General features: G+C 41.4%; 1 protein-coding gene and 1 long non-coding RNA gene across 4 annotated transcripts in view; one reads left to right on the plus strand and one right to left on the minus strand.

The window, feature by feature from the left end:
• LOC120533530 overlaps window positions 1-1,207 on the minus strand; it is a 124,977-nt gene extending 123,770 nt beyond the window's left edge. Inside the window, exon 1 of one of the 2 annotated variants that reach the window (XR_005634530.1) lies at window positions 704-1,207. This is a non-coding gene — a long non-coding RNA (uncharacterized LOC120533530). The remainder of the gene's footprint in view (window positions 1-703) is intronic. The other variant, XR_005634531.1, reaches the window with a different exon arrangement.
• A 145-nt stretch (window positions 1,208-1,352) lies between these two features.
• trpc1 (transient receptor potential cation channel, subfamily C, member 1) overlaps window positions 1,353-16,717 on the plus strand; it is a 100,908-nt gene continuing 85,543 nt past the window's right edge. Inside the window, exon 1 of one of the 2 annotated variants that reach the window (XM_039760430.1) lies at window positions 1,353-1,741. In XM_039760430.1, coding sequence (XP_039616364.1) covers window positions 1,573-1,741 — 169 coding nt within the window. In that variant the 5' untranslated portion in view covers window positions 1,353-1,572. The remainder of the gene's footprint in view (window positions 1,742-16,717) is intronic. The other variant, XM_039760422.1, reaches the window with a different exon arrangement.

Consider the following 16,717-nt stretch of genomic DNA (forward strand, 5'->3'; position numbering starts at 1 on the left):
AACAAATTTCAAAACATTTGTGCTATGCAAATAAAACTAGTAATATGTAAATATAAACTCTAGTGTTAACAGGCTTTTGAAATCCTTGGGCCCTACTTAATGTACTTGGCTGGGACTTTTGTAGTCAACAATGAAAAAAAACAAAGAACAAGCTCCAGGTCATTTTTCAAAAATCAATATCCAGATTATTAAACATTAAAGGTTCACAATTTCCCAGCCTTTACTTTAAGTTTTTAACTTAAGCACAAAGGCTTCTAGCAATGTTTCCTTGAGAACAAAGGCTTTCCAACATTCTAAAACATTTTTCAGAACGTGATTAGTTCTTAGTTTGTGATGATAAACAACAAAAATGATTGATTGACACCTATATCCATGAATATTCACCCGTTTTTCAATAAGGCCAACGCGTTTTGGGACTCTTACCCCTTCATCATGGCCAGGCAAACTGGGACTTCTTTTTTGAACTTGAGGTTGTATAAATATGAACTTGTGATAATTAGAAAATGACCTAGTTGTTCTTCATTGTGAGCTTTTCAGTCGACGCTTATGATCCTATTATTTAACTTTACATTTATGCAGTACTGGTTAATTTCTCTCACCTCATCTTTTGTAAAAGACAGACTAAATTCAATTGTGAAGTTAATCTGTCTTTTCACTTTCCATTATCTGAAACAAATTAACGTAAATAACAAAGGGGACTCACCTGCTGGGCCTTCTGTCTTGCTACTTAAAGGTTTGCTGGTGTTTTCTTTTCCCTCTATAGCTCTTTGTTGAAGCCGATTTATTTATATTCATCTGAATACCATATTTTGACTGCAATGCACCCTCCATTTCTCGGTCTTTGTAGATTCTGTTCGGGGTACATTATCACGGTTTGGTTGTTTGCGAACTTTCTGTCCTTTATTAACTCACTGCTGTCGCTTCATTACCTGAATCACTGCCTAGTTAGTTCAAGAACACCATTACTAAAAGTTAATAATTAGTGTAAAATAATGTATACAAAAACATAAGTGCATCATTAAACTAATTCAGTTCTTCGTTATAGTTTCTTTGGGAATCTTCAATATTTTTACGTGATCGTAACCTCTGCAGTATGCCAGCTTAATGTTCAAGCCGTTCATTAACATCTTGCAATTCTCTTTTTTTTTACCAAAGTAGGCTTTGTTGTAGTTATGTAATAAACTATGTGCAGCGTTAAGGGGCGAGAAGACTTATAAATTGTGATTAAATGGAAGCAAATTTGAAGTCGAAAATCCAACAGCCAGCTCTCCGAGAACTAGCTTATGCTTCGACAGGTTAACGGGGACGTGCGACAAGAAAGCACATGCGCAGAGCGCAGCAGAAGACTCGCATCTGGCCCAAACCGCTTCCTCCGCTCAAACACCTCTGTATTGACATAAGCTGCTATTATGTAGAAATGAGGGTGGGATGCTCTTGAGATGTAGGAAGAAGGAGGAAACGACCACAAAGAGAGCTTGCATGGTTATTAGCTGTGGTGTAGTTCCAACAGCATCGTTTTCAGTCGGTGGATGAGAAGAAGACGGCAGTAAGAAGTAGAAAGATGTTCGGTTTATGATGCGACTCAATGTGTCGCCGCAGTGCCGCTCGACGATTATGACTGCTCTCTACCCGAGCACCGCTTCGGCCTCGCCGGATAAATACCTGGCTCTGAAAGATGTGAGGGAAGTGAAGGAGGACACAACGTTGGACGAAAAGCTCTTTCTGCTGGCGTGCGAGAAAGGTAACTGCACGCCATCATCAACCGAATGTACACGTAATGCACGCAGGCATTTTTATTTTAAACTGTGAAATTGTTTTTTTTGCCTCTTTTTTCCAAACCTAGCGGCCCTTAAAACTAAAACATTTTCAAATTATCAGTAGGATTTTATGCCGCGCACACATACTGTAGATCGGCTGGATATCATTTCATGTGCAGTAAAATATGACATCGTCATGGCTTCAAAATTGGACCTGACTTTTCGTAACTGGAGTTTCCACGTTTTCTCCATGTGTGTATAGAGTTATCTCCATGTGCTCTCGTGTGTATGTCGTATTCTAAAGACGTGCATGTTGTCTACTCAAAATTAGCCCAGTGTGTGTTGTGCTGTCCATCTGATTCCTACCTTGCCCCCTCAGCTGCTAAGATTGGCACCAGATTTCCGTGATCTTCATCAGGACAAGCAAGATTGAAAAGAGCTCTAAAGGCTTAAAACTTTACGTAGTCGCCAAAACAATGTAAACCCACATGTTTATACAATCCTCCGAAAAGTACAGCCTCTGCTGTATAAGCCTTGTGTCTCAGCAATACCTTGTTTCTCTCGGAACCAGGGTTCGATTTTTGCTACTTTGATTTGCTGTCATATTCCCAAATTGTGAGTTTATTACCTTCTCAGAATTAGCCCATTGTGAAATACTTTACATCATAATATGGGCGAATGTGTCGTATGATGAAGCAGCCGACCGGTTCGATGTTGGTTTGTGCCGTACTTATCCGCAACCCTGTATTGAGCTAAAATACTGAGAGGCAAATCCGACACTTTTGAACAAGAAATATGTAAACTCCATTATTATTTTGTTAATATTATACCAGATCATCTCAAACACCGTGCATTAGTTCAAGCAAGCAGTGCCATGCTTGTATAACCTGACAGATTTGTAATCAATTTCTTAAAATGAAAAGTTCTGTGGGAGACAGTGTTTTTTTCATCCTGGGGTTGACTACAGTATCTCCAGTGGGCAAACATAATCAAAAAATATCCCCAAGATTTAAAATCAGGTTTATTTCAAAAAGGAAAACTTAAAATATCTTTGCACCCAAATGACATAGACTTGCTTAATCTAAATTTTGGAAGCCTTTAATTTTACTTAGGAGAACAGTAAACATCTGCTTATGGGATTCAACCCTAGATTTCAAATCAACAGAATATTTGTACACTTTTTTTGTATTGTTAAATATAAGAAAATTATGAACTTGTAGCTGTTCTACTTAGAGTTCATTTTACTCTAAAAAGCTGCCTTTTTAGTTATTCTTGCAGGTTATGATTTTCACAAAACAATTTTTTAATTGCTTTTAGTATTGTGTTTAGGGATTAGACAGTTACAATGTTCATTGTCAAAACCATCTGAAATGTGCAATTGGGATATTCTTGTTACACTAATATTTACAAATCTTTATTATTATTAGTACTGGGCTATTATATTACTGTTCATTTAGAAATCTGTGAAGAAAAGGTGCCTAATTAACATGTAATTTAAAAAATTTGCATTACAGTTTTGCATAGCACATATATGACAAAAATAATGTAAAAAATGAGAGAATCAGATAGATAGATAGATAGATAGATAGATAGATAGATAGATAGATAGATAGATAGATAGATGAATCAATAAAGGGTATTTAGCCTAAAACAGCAATTTTATTGTTAGATATTTTTAGGGCCTAGGGCAATGTATAGTTTCAGTATGTTCTACAATTGCTTACATATACTGTATATTTTTTAAAAATTACACACTGGCAGATTAAGTGATTAGTTCTGATTTATGCAGTGAGGATATAAGTACTGAAGATGTGTTTTGAAACCCATTGTTGAGGCCATTTTAAATTTAGTCTTATTTTTAAACTATGTGTCATGACAATTCGATTTTTTCATTCTTATTTGAATATCTATAACATTTTTTAAGCAAGTGTTTAAGTACTTTTTACTTTTTGTTTTTTTTGCCATCTTTAATTTCTTAAACTGGGTGGGGCAGTCACTTGAGTTTGAATCCCACTTATAGTCACTGTCTGTCTGTATGAAGTTTGCTCATTCTCCCTGTGTCTACTTAAGTATTCCTCCAGGCACTCTTTTTTCTTCCCATTTTAAGTTAATATGTCAAGCTAACCAGTGTGTCTTTGGGGATGTGATCTCCATGGGGTGGTATATGGTTGGATGCCCTCAAAGAGATTAAGAGGAAGTGCAGACTCCCCAAGGGCAAAGACTGGGCAGAGGATTCAAACCCTGAACAAAGAAACTGTGAGGTAGCAGTACCAGTGCACTATTATGCAGCCCTAATAATGCTTTGACGTTAAGTTTTTTTGTTGTTTTGTTGATGGCTTGTGTATTGCATGCACTAGTGACAATGTCTGCTTTGTATGTGTGTATATAATATTGCCAAAAATAAAAAAAACTGAGAAATCACAAGCTTGTGGCTCATATTCAAAAAGACTTAAGGCTGTAATTGCTGCCAAAGGTGCATCGACAAAGTATTGAGCAAAGGCTGTGAATACTTTTGTACATGTGATTTCTCAGTTTTTTATTTTTAATAAATTTGCAAAAACCTCAAGTAAACTTTTTTCACTTTGTCATTATGGGGTGTTGTGTGTAGAATTCTGAGGAAAAAAATGAATTTAATCCATTTTGGAATGAGGCTGTAACATAACAAAATGTGGAAAAAGTGATGCGCTGTGAATACTTTCCGGATGCACTGTATATCTCTTTTTTAGTATGGAAACTCTGGTTTGCAATTCTCCAGGAAGAGCTGAAACCTGTAACAGGGGACTGGAAAGTCTGGGTTGGCCTGCTGCCACCGCTACCCTCACTAGAATAATTGGTTTCAGAAAATTATATGAAATGAGACAGTAATAGTTAGCCATTTTTAACTTTCAGCATTGCATATCCAGTAAATTAATATGAATTTAGAGTTTATTTAAGTAACAGTTTACTAAATGATGTCTGTAGTTGATCTTTTTGAAAATGTAAGTAATACTATGTATTATCACTGAACTCTTCCAGCTTCTTTACCAGATTGTGTAGTCTGCATATACTGGAAATCCTGAAAAAGGAAAAAATATTTACACAAACTTGTGTAAGCCCACAGCCTTATGGTAATATTAAAAACAGGCTGCCTTCTGTTTTGCAAAATAGGCAAGCAAAAAATTAGTTTTATAACTCAAAGTGGTGAGTCTTGATTTTGGCTGCTAAAACATAAATTCACAGCCACTTACAATGAAAATGTGATTAAAGGTACAAGCTGTAAATCCCTGAATGTTTACAGATAGGCTTGGTATTTTTTGTAGTTCATGCAATCCTGTCATACATTTTTTTCTCCAAAAACTTGTGCGTGCCTTGTATCTATACTAATAAAAGGCAAAGCCCTCACTGACTGACTGACTCACTGACTCATCACTAATTCTCAAAGTTCCCATGTAGGTAGAAATCTGAAATTTGGCAGGCTTATTTCTTACAGCTTACTTACAAAAGTTAAGCAGGTTTCATTTCGAAATTCTACACGTAACGGTCATAACGGACGACAACGTTCGACAACATCCGCCATGTTGAACTTTCTTATTTATGACCCCATCTTCACGAAATTTGGTAGGCGGCTTCCCTGCGCTACCCGAAACCAATGTACATACTTATTTCGGTGGTATGATGCCACTGTCAGCCGCCATATTGAACTTTCCAACATCACTAATTCTCCAACTTCCCGTGTAGGTAGAAGGCTGAAATTTGGCAGGCTCATTCCTTACAGCTTACTTACAAAAGTTAAGCAGGTTTCATTTCGAAATTCTATGCGTAATGGTCATAATGATCAACAACGTCCGCCATGTTGAAGTTTCTTATTTATGGCCCCATCTTCTCAAAATTTGGTAGGCGGCTTCCCTGCACTAACCGAAACCAATGTACGTACTTATTTCAGTGGTATGATGCCACTGTTGGCTGCCATATTGAAATTTTCAACAGTCTTTGTTACTTATGGGCCCATCTTCAAGAATTTTGGTACACGGGTTCCCAACGCTAACTGAATCCTACTTACGTACATATATACGTCCATAGCCTGCAGCCCGGCCACCGTGTGAGGTGGCGTTGGGTCCCCCATCCCAATGCTTCCCACATTGTTGGCTGTCTGCCTATATAAGACCGTCCATCGCTCCGGTCTCTACATTCCCTTCCTTGCTTCGCCATGGGATTCACGTCTCCCTACTGATAACTACAGTCTTTTTGTTTAATACACAGCAATCCGCTGTTTTATTGTTTGTTTATTACAATTATAGTTATTGTATAGGTATTTTAGACTTACTTTACATTTCTCAGGTACCCATTTCCTTTATCATTCCAACCCCCATTACCATGTCTATAGAGGTGATCACTATCGATCAAAGAAGAAGTGGTTTCCATGCCGGGAGATGGCACCTACCTTTTCCATTCTCTTTGTTACATATTGCACAGCCATATCAGGCTCACTCTTGATATCCGGAGGAACATTGTGTCTTATGTATTAAATGACTGGGACAGGTTCAAGGTGTGGACTGATGACAGTACAGAATTTTAATTATACTAAAACAGGAGCACTAGAAGAGTGAAATGCTTAAGCCCTTCACCTATGGTTCTGCATGTGAGTTGATGGCTGCCGCTGAATTGTTCGGTTGTCGCTTTCAAGTGTACCGAAATGGCCAAATATTTTACACCTTTCGGCAACCGCCAATGCCTCTTAAACATAGATTCACAGGTGACGATTTCAGTAGTGGACACAGTTTAAACTCTCAAAAGCTGGATGTGATTTTATCGATGAAACCGGTTGTGTGCTTACAACGCTTGACATATGCCGAATGTCACTTCAACACAACAAATTCTGCAAATACTGTCGTAATTGAAACAAACCATGAAACTGAAACCGATTAAAGAGTAAGCTCAGCGCACAGCTTGGTCATGTTACAACCAGAGGGCCGAACTGACAACATGGTATACAGAGATCCTTAACAAATAATTAATTGCATATTTTCCGTCAGTTTAAAAAGGTTTAATTTTCTTCTTAATAAAAATTTTAATGCACTATTTTGCTATATATATATATATGCCAGCAACACTCATGACAATGACAAAACAATTACATTGTCAATCATGTTACATTATTATTAAAATGTTTCCTTTTCTTTTTACTTCTCCGCTGCCAAGCGCGGGTATTTTGCTATATATATATATATCTATATCTATATATCTATATATATATATAGTTATATATATATAGATATATATATATATAAAGATATATAGATATGACAACAACACTCATATCAGAGACAAAACAATTACATTAACAATCATGTTACGTTATTTTAAAAATTTTTCCTTTTCTTTTTAATAACTTCTTTAACACACTACTCCTCCGCTGTGAAGCGCGGGTATTCTGCTAGTGTAAATATAAAATGTGAAAAAGGGAGCAGTTCCATTGGTGTCATTTTTGTAATCCAAAAAGTTTAAACCTATAGTTTGTAATACTTAAATAGGATTAGATTTTCTCATAACTAGGGGGCTTTGGCCCCTGCTCGCTTCGCTCGCCCACCCCCAAGTTTGGTTTACTGGATAAACAATTTAAAGCATGGGAATTGTTACTATTGCATTATTTTCACTTTTACGTTAAAACAAATGTAAAAACGTTTATTTCCGGCCCCGGGCGTGGTTAAATCTCTTTCTCGCAGGACGTATAACTCTGCTTGCGTTGTGAAGGGGGTGCGGCTGAACGCATGCTAAGGAGATACCTTTGGATCATCTGCTGTCTTTCTGCTGCTGCTGCTGGTGAGCTGCTTGTTCTGTTTGTTGCACTGCCCATCGATCATTTTAAAGCCTGTACAGCAGCCGTGCTTTTGCCACTTCATGTCTCTGTCGCTCGCGTTGTGGAGGGGGGGTGGGGGTGCTGAACACACACTAAGGAGAAGTGGTCGGATCATCTGCTGGCTTTCTGCTGCTGGCGAGCTGCCTGTTCTACTTGTTGTGCTGCCTGATCATTTCAAAGCCTGTACAGCAGCTGTCCTTTTGCCACTTTGCGTCTCTGCCGCTCACTTTGTGAAGGGGGAGGGGGTTTAGGGTGGCTGAACACATGCTAAGGAGAAGCGGTCGGATCATCTGCTTGCAAGGTACATGTTTTGCTTGTCGCTTGTCATTGTTTTAGGAGCTGGGAGCAAGTTAAAGTGTCTCTCGCGGGACTTCAGATTGTCTTCCAAGAAGATCACGTCTCGTCTCCCTAGTCTCCCTCCCAAAGATTTTTTTTTATAATAGAGATATGTAGAATTTCTGAAATCTACAGAATACAAGAGTTGTTTTCAAAACAGGCAAATTTTTTTTAATTCTCTGGAAGTACAAACAGATAAATGTATGTCAGAAAGAGTTTAAAAGTCAAGGTTTAGCAAATGAAAGCTTGTCTCCAATATTGACATACTTGCAGTGAAAATAAAGAAAACCTATAATTTGACCATAGCGATGTTCAAGCCAGAACAATGCAACATGTCTATTTACTTCCGTAGATACATAATATAGTAGAGTGTCATCACCTAGTAACTGAATGAGCCTGTATTGGATAGCATGTTAGAAGTGTGCATAAGTTGCATCATTCAAATTGAGTATTAAACCTATTAGAAGAAGACATGGAGAGATAGGAAATTGAGGATGCATAGAGGTGTGTTCTTTTGCATTATAATCCATTAACTAAAACAAAACGCTCAGCAAGATTACAGACACAGAAAAAGTCGTTAAGTTTTGGACCCTGTATTTAGGATTACTGTTACTAGCAGCTAGAAAAACCGTTAGACTAATACAACAAACATTTACATATGGGTAGATACCATGTGGAGCTAACAACATTAAAGGTTCTTATGAAGCCAGTGCTTATGAGCAAACCAGCAATCGGGAGACATATAAGTGTAAATCTCACAAATCTTTTATTAAGGGTCCAGGGAATCTTAAAATTTTAATATTCATTACATATCATATATATAGTAATGAGAGAAGACAGCACATCAAAAAGGTTTGGGGCACCAAGATGAACCCTGTATTTTATGATGGAAAAAGTAGTAGAAAGAAAAAAAGGATAATAATGGACACCTAATTCCGACAGTATTTTTCTCCAGGCTGACTCAGGATGGCATTGAGGTGGGTTTTCATTGTGGCGACCCAGAAGGGGTGGGCCCAGGAGGGCGGAAACTGGAAATGATGTTGGAGGTGGAAGGATCATTAATCATCCGTTCTGCAGAGAGAGGAAGTAAAAAGGCATTTGACAGCAGTGCCACCCTCTGGTTTGGAGTGTAACATATATATATATATATATACAGTAATCCCTCCTCGATCACAGGGGTTGCGTTCCAGAACCCCCCGCGATAGATGAATATCCGCGAAGTAGAAACCATATGTTTGTATGGTTAGTTTTATATATTTTAAGCCCTTATAAACTCTCCCACACTGTTAACATTATTAGAGCCCTCTAGACATGAAATAACACCCTTTAGTCAAAAGTTTAAACTGTGCTCCATGACAAGACAGAGATGACAGTTCTTTCTTACAATTAAAAGAATGCAAACATATCCTCCTGTTCAAAGAATGCGTGTCAGGAGCAGAGAATGTCAGAGAGAGAGAGAGAGAAAAGCAAACAATCAAAAAATCAATACGTGCTTTTAAGAATGCCGAAGCACCGCGATAAAGCGCCATTTTTTAGAGAAGCGCCCGTATCCCCTAGGCAAACAACCACTGTGCAAACAGCTCCTCTGCTCACACCCCCTCCGTCAGGCAGAGAGTGTGAGAGAGACATAGAAAAGCAAACAATCAAGCACTGCGCAGGAAGCACATCGTATATCATTGAGGAGTTTTATTTAATATGTAATACATGCTCTGATTGGGTAGCTTCTCAGCCATCCGCCAATAGCGTCCCTTGTATGAAATCAACTGGGCAAACACACTGAGGAAGCATGTACAGGAAGTAAAAAGACCCATTGTCAGTAGAAATCAGCGAAAAATCTGTGATATATATTTAGATGTGCTTACATTTAAAATCCGCGGTGGAGTGAAGCCGCGAAAGTCAAAGCGCGATATAGCGAGGGATCACTGTGTATGTGTATATATATATATATATATATATAATGTGTTGAACAGCTGGCACCCTTGCCCAGCCAGGATGTCTCCTTAATGGAAGGAGTAGGGGAGAAAACGTGCTCAAGGCATTATCTCCCCATGATTGCTAGGTGGCTACAGCATCACAGATTCCCACATAGCAGATTGGGAGTTGGAGTTTGGTGGCTCAGCCCTGTTGGATTATTGGGGTACTGCCAGGGGATGTGCTTCCAGACAATGCTAATGGGCCACTGGAAATACTGTCTGGTACAGAATAAAAGGAGCCTGCTGCCACTGCTCCAGGATCCGGAGAGAGTCGGAAGGGAGAAGACCAATCTTCCTGGAGTAAGGAGGAGGTGGAGTGAGTGGAAGATATGACAAAGACAAAGCATTGCTGTGTGCTTATTTGTCCTTATTGTTCTGTGCTTCGTGGCGGGAAATGATTAAGGAAGTGTTTCCCCATGAAATAAAACCCTTGTGTGCTGTGTTGGACATGTACCTTGTGTCTGTCTATGTCAGGTTTGCGGAGCTGGAGCGCCCCCTTTAGGCCACATTATATATATTGAGAGATGTTGAGCCCGGACACAACCAGACGGACACCGGCAGTTCATTAACACACACGTTTTTATTTAAACAAGCGTCCCCAAACACAAGTCCCACACAATCATAATGCTTCCCGCACCAAACACCCTTCCTCGGGCCTTCAACTGTCCATGGGCCACCTTTCCTCTCCTCACTGGAGCTTCGTCCTGCTCCCGACTCTAGCTCTCTGACTGTAGGAAGGTGGCCCCTTTTATGTCCACCCGGATGTGCTCTAGGTGCTTGTTGATGACCTTCTGGTGGCACTTCCTGGGCTTCTCGCAACTGAGATGGCATGGTGGACGTTTGCCAACTTGCAGACCAACCACATGCGTTACCTGTAGGTAACCACCCATACAATCAGATCGTGTTTCAGACTACGAATGTTATGAATATATATATATATATATATATATATATATATATATATATATATATATATATATATATATATATATATATATACACAGTACAGTGGTGTGAAAAACTATTTGCCCCCTTCCTGATTTCTTATTCTTTTGCATGTTTGTCACAAAAAATGTTTCTGATCAACATTTAGTCAAATATAACACAAGTAAACACAAAATGCAGTTTTTAAATGATGGTTTTTATTATTTAGGGAGAAAAAAATCCAAACCTACATGGCCCTGTGTGAAAAGTAATTGCCCCCTGAACCTAATAACTGGTTGGGCCACCCTTAGCAGCAATAACTGCAATCAAGCGTTTGTGATAACTTGCAATGAATCTTTTACATCGCTCTAGAGGAATTTTGGCCCACTCATCTTTGCAGAATTGTTGTAATTCAGCTTTATTTGAGGGTTTTCTAGCATGAACCGCCTTTTTAAGGTCATGCCATAGCATCTCAATTGGATTCAGGTCAGGACTTTGACTAGGCCACTCCAAAGTCTTCATTTTGTTTTTCTTCAGCCATTCAGAGGTGGATTTGCTGGTGTGTTTTGGGTCATTGTCCTGTTGCAGCACCCAAGATCGCTTCAGCTTGAGTTGACGAACAGATGGCTGGACATTCTCCTTCAGGATTTTTTGGTAGACAGTAGAATTCATGGTTCCATCTATTACAGCAAGCCTTCCAGATCCTGAAGCAGCAAACCAACCCCACACTACCACCACCATATTTTACTGTTGGTATGATGTTCTTTTTCTGAAATGCTGTGTTCCTTTTATGCCTGATGTAACGGAACATTTACCTTCCAAAAAGTTCAACTTTTGTCTCATCAGTCCACAAGGTATTTTCCCAAAAGTCTTGGCAATCATTGAAATGTTTCTTAGCAAAATTGAGACGAGCCCTAATGTTCTTTTGCTTAACAGTGGTTTGCGTCTTTGAAATCTGCCGTGCAGGCCGTTTTTGCCCAGTCTCTATCTTATGGTGGAGTCGTGAACACTGACCTTAATTGAGGCAAGTGAGGCCTGCAGTTCTTTAGACGTTGTCCTGGGGTATTTTGTGACCTCTCGGATGAGTCGTCTCTGCGCTCTTGGGGTAATTTTGGTCAGTCGGCCACTCCTGGGAAGGTTCACCACTATTCCATGTTTCTGCCATTTGTGGATAATGGCTCTCACTGTGGTTCGCTGGAGTCCCAAAGCTTTAGAAATGGCTTTATAACCTTTACCAGACTGATAGATCTCAATTACTTCTGTTCTCATTTGTTCCTGAATTTCTTTGGATCTTGGCATGATGTCTAGCTTTTGAGGTGCTTTTGGTCTACTTCTCTGTGTCAGGCAGCTCCTATTTAAGTGATTTCTTGATTGAAACAGGTGTGGCAGTAATCAGGCCTGGGGGTGACTACGGAAATTGAACTCGGGTGTGATACACCACAGTTAGGTTATTTTTTAACAAGGGGGCAATTACTTTTTCACACAGGGCCATGTAGGTTTGGATTTTTCTCCCTAAATAATAAAAACCATCATTTAAAAACTGCATTTTGTGTTTACTTGTGTTATATTTGACTAATGGTTAAATGTGTTTGATGATCAGAAACATTTTGTGTGACAAACATGCAACAGAATAAGAAATCAGGAAGGGGGCAAATAGTTTTTCACACCACTGGTATGTGATACAGTACCTGTCAAATAATACAAAGAGTACACAACATATGTTTTGCCTTGGGGCTCATCAGGATTCAACCTTGGACATCAACTGGCGTCAGGCTATGGCAGCTGGTTCACATACTTAACCGGGTGAAGATCGGTGTATTGCATTCATAGTCTGAATCACAATCTGAGTTGCAAGAAGTAGATCATAGACATGTTATATGGTATCTGCCAAATAATACAAAGAGTACACAACACATGTTTCACCCTTATTGGGTCTCATCCGAGGTCCAATCACAATAAGAGGGTGCAAAAGTTTGTACACCTGACAAACCTCAGCAAGGGCGAAGCATGTGTCGTGTACTTTTTGTATTATTTGGCAGATTGTAAAATTTTTCTTAAAAATTGTCCTTATGGGTTCAATTAGCCCCATTGACAGTAAAATGCAGGGACATTCTTGGGGGAAAAAAAGCAATGTTAAACTTGATTTATAAAGTCTTCATTATATGAACCAAAGTGCTAAATAGACTGAGGTCCACAATCAGACACTCTGGAAAACCATGTAAGTGAAGCTTTTACCCAGTTATCTTCAATAGATGATTTTACATAAAGACACAGATAATACATAATAGAAGACAAAACAAAATCGAAGAGGGGGGATAATCAATAAGTTCAAGTAATGAAAGAAAACCAAACTCTTTTGATTTTTGGTAATATGTGTATGCTTCATGAATAATGGTAACTGATAATTATATACTGTACAGCGATTTAGATAAACAAGCTACCAGAATTAGTGATTTATTAAGTCTTAAGTTTTAACTCCAAGGAATAAACAACAAAAGAATTATGACACTGTTAAGGCAAAGAGGCACCAGAGGTACTAAAATAGTCTGTGTGGTTTTTATATGAACAAGGATCATGTTCTTTGGTTTTACTAATGAAATGTTTAGGTGAAAGTTTACTGGCACTACATTTCTCACATAATGGTTAGCTTGGGCATTTTTTTCAGTGGGAATAAAATGGTTGTAATACAAGAAATTCTGTATGGCGAATGAAGGATTAAAAAATGATTATATATATATATATATATATATATATATATATATATATATATATATATATATATATATATATTGTCACAAGAACGAGACATTGACAGATAAAGAGTTGGGGCAGCCACCCGTATATTGTGGTATCCTGGCTGCAAAAGTCGTTTTCTTTCAACAAAATACAGAGCACTGAAGTGCACACAACCGAGTCCAAAACAAGACTGAAGAAACAAAGGAAAAGGGGCAGGTTTTAAAGGGGGAGACAGGAAGTGAGGTCGATGGATCGCACGTGGTCTTCCACCATTGGCTCAGAGCGGAGGTGACATCAGAGGGACTGGAGCTGGTGTGGCCGACTTCCATTGGCTCAGTCCCGAAGTGATGTCAGGAGATCCAGGTGAAATCCCCGGGATGGTCTACAGGCAAGGGAGAAAAGAGTCAGTGCACTCTGCCACACCCCGCATGCCTCGAACTGCCTTCACTCAAGCCCTTTAGCTGCCTCCCATGCGCACGTGTGTGACAAGGCCCCCCCCTTAGCCCAGACCCGACGGGTCGGGCGACCCTAACCGAGAGGTCGTGAACCCGAGAAAGCGCATCAGCGTTGGCGTGGAGAGCGCCCCGACGATGAACGAGCGAAAACTTGTACGGCTGCAGGTCAAGAAACCACCGGGTGACCCGCGGATTCGACTCCTTGTGGAGGGCCATCCACTGTAGGGGTGCATGGTCCGTGACAAGGGTGAATTCCGCCCAACAGGTAGTACCTCAGCTGAGTAATCGCCCATTTAATCGCCAGAGCCTCCCTCTCCACCGCAGCATACCTGGTCTCCCGGTCCAACAGTTTCCGCTCAGGAACATGATGGGGTGCTCCACACCATCGACGCTTTGGCTCAGCACGGCGCCCAGGCCTGTGTCCGGCGTCCGCCTGGAGGATGAAAGGCAAAGAAAAGTTAGGTGCCATCAAAACAGGTGTGGACGTAAGGGCCTGCTTTAAGTCACTAAATGCAGCGCCTGTTTTTTCAGTCCATACCACAATGTTCGGGGCCCTCTTCTTTGTTAAATCAGTCAAGGGCGCCGCTCTCTCCAAAACCGGGTACAAACCGGCGGTAGTACCCGCTAACCGAAAGGCTTGGACCTGCCGCTTGGTTCATGGACGGGCCATTTCAGAATGGCATCAATTTTGGAGCACTGTGGCCTTACGGTACCCCACCCACCAGGTAGCCTAAATATTTGGCTCGCTTAATCCAAGAAGCATTTCTTGGGATTAATCCGAGCCCGCCTCACCAAGTGTCCGTAATACCGCTTGGACATGCTGTAGGTGTTCCTTCCATGTGCTGGAATAGATGACCACGCCATCCAGGTAGGCAGCACTGTATGAGTTATGAGGCGAAGCACTTTGTCCACCAGACGCTGAAAGGTTGCTGGAGCCCGTGTAACCCAAATGGAAGGACACGATACTGCCAGTGTCCGCTAGGGGTACTAAACGCGTTTTTCCTTCGGAGTCCGTTAAAGGAACCTGCCAGTACCCTTTCGTCATGTCAAGTGTGGTCAGGTATTGAGCCTGTCCAAGCCTCTCGAGGAGGTCGCCCACGCGTGGCATTGGATAAGCATCAAATTGGGAGACTTGATTGCCGACGGAAGTCATTGCAGAACCTCCAACTTCCGCCAGGCTTACCGACGAGCACAATGGGGCTGGACCAGGGACTATAACTTTCCTCAATCACACCTAGCTCCAGCATGCGCTTGATCTCAAGCTCCACTTCAGCCTTTTTTGCCTCGGGAAGACGATACGGGCGTTCTCGGACAACAACCCCGGGCTCTGTCACGATGTTGTGCTCAATCAGAGAGGTCCTTCCGGGTTCTCACTGACTACCTCCCAACGGTCCGGATAACTGTTTCCAGCTCCTGCCGCTGTCTGGGACTTAAGTCCGTGCCGGTTAAGGTCGTGTGTGTGAGCGAAGAGTGAGCGGGCTGGCCGGAGGAGGGATCGGGTCCCTGTCCTTCCACGGTTTCAGCAGGTTCACATGATAAACCGCTCCTTTGGCCGACGATTGGGTTGACTCACCAAATAGTCGACCAGTCCCTTCCTCTCCTTAACTTCAGAGGGGCCCTGCCAGTGGGCAAGCAATTTAGAGTGGGAGGTAGGCACTAGGACCATGACCCGATCTCCGGGCGGAACTCCCAAGAGACGTGCGCGGTTGTAGTACCGGCCTGTGCTGCTTGAGCCTCCTCCATGTGACTTTTAAGGACAGGCGAATTTTTCCAAATCTATCGCAGAACTGCGCGATATATTCCAGTATGTTTGTGGAGGGAAGAGCCTCTTCTTCCCAGCCTTCTTTCAAAATATCTAATATGCCCCGAGGTTGTCGCCCGTATAGTAGTTCAAAGGGGAGAACCCCGTGGAGGCTTGTGGGACTTCCGATAGGCAAAAGGACGAGGGGAGGAGCTGATCCCAGTTCCTTCCATCCTCGCTGACCACCTTACGCAGCATTTGCTTGAGAGTTTGATTAAACCTCTCTACTAATCCGTCGGTTTGAGGATGATACACCGAGGTCTTTAAATGCTTTATTTTCAGTAATCTGGCAGTCTCCTTGAACGTTTCCGAGGTGAAGGGGGTCCCCTGGTCTGTCAAGACTTCTTTGGGGATCCCCACGCCGAATACCCCTAGTAATTCCCGCGCGATGGCTTTAGAGGTAGCTGAGCGCAACGGAACAGCTTCGGGTATCGTGTAGCGTAATCCACGAGGACTAAAATGTACTTGTGTCCTCGGGCTGAGGGCTCCAGGGTCCCACCAGGTCGACCCGATTCTGTGGAAGGGAACGCCAATCAGTGGAATAGGAATGAGAGGAGCACGGTCCCTCCTAGGAATTTGTCGCAGTTGACACTCCGGCAGGAAGCGCAAAAGCGGCTAACCTCCTCATTAATTCCTGGCCAGTAGAAACGGAGCTTGATCCGCTCCAGAGTTTTTTCGGTGCCCAGGTGGCCACCTAGGAGGTGGGCGTGTGCTAGCTCACAGACCTGCCGCCGGAAGGTACGCTGCACTAGCAGCAGCCTCGCCTCCTGCCCGTCATGCATTGCTACACGGTAAAGGAGGTCATTATCTAGCACAAAGTAGGGGCCCTGTGGCATCGACTGATTAGTGCGCTGGCCATTGACAAGGACCACTGCATTTTTTACAAACTTCAGGGAGTC

Source organism: Polypterus senegalus, chromosome 1 (genome assembly GCF_016835505.1).
Source record: "Polypterus senegalus isolate Bchr_013 chromosome 1, ASM1683550v1, whole genome shotgun sequence".
In the NCBI taxonomy this organism is placed as follows: Eukaryota; Metazoa; Chordata; class Cladistia; order Polypteriformes; family Polypteridae; genus Polypterus; species Polypterus senegalus.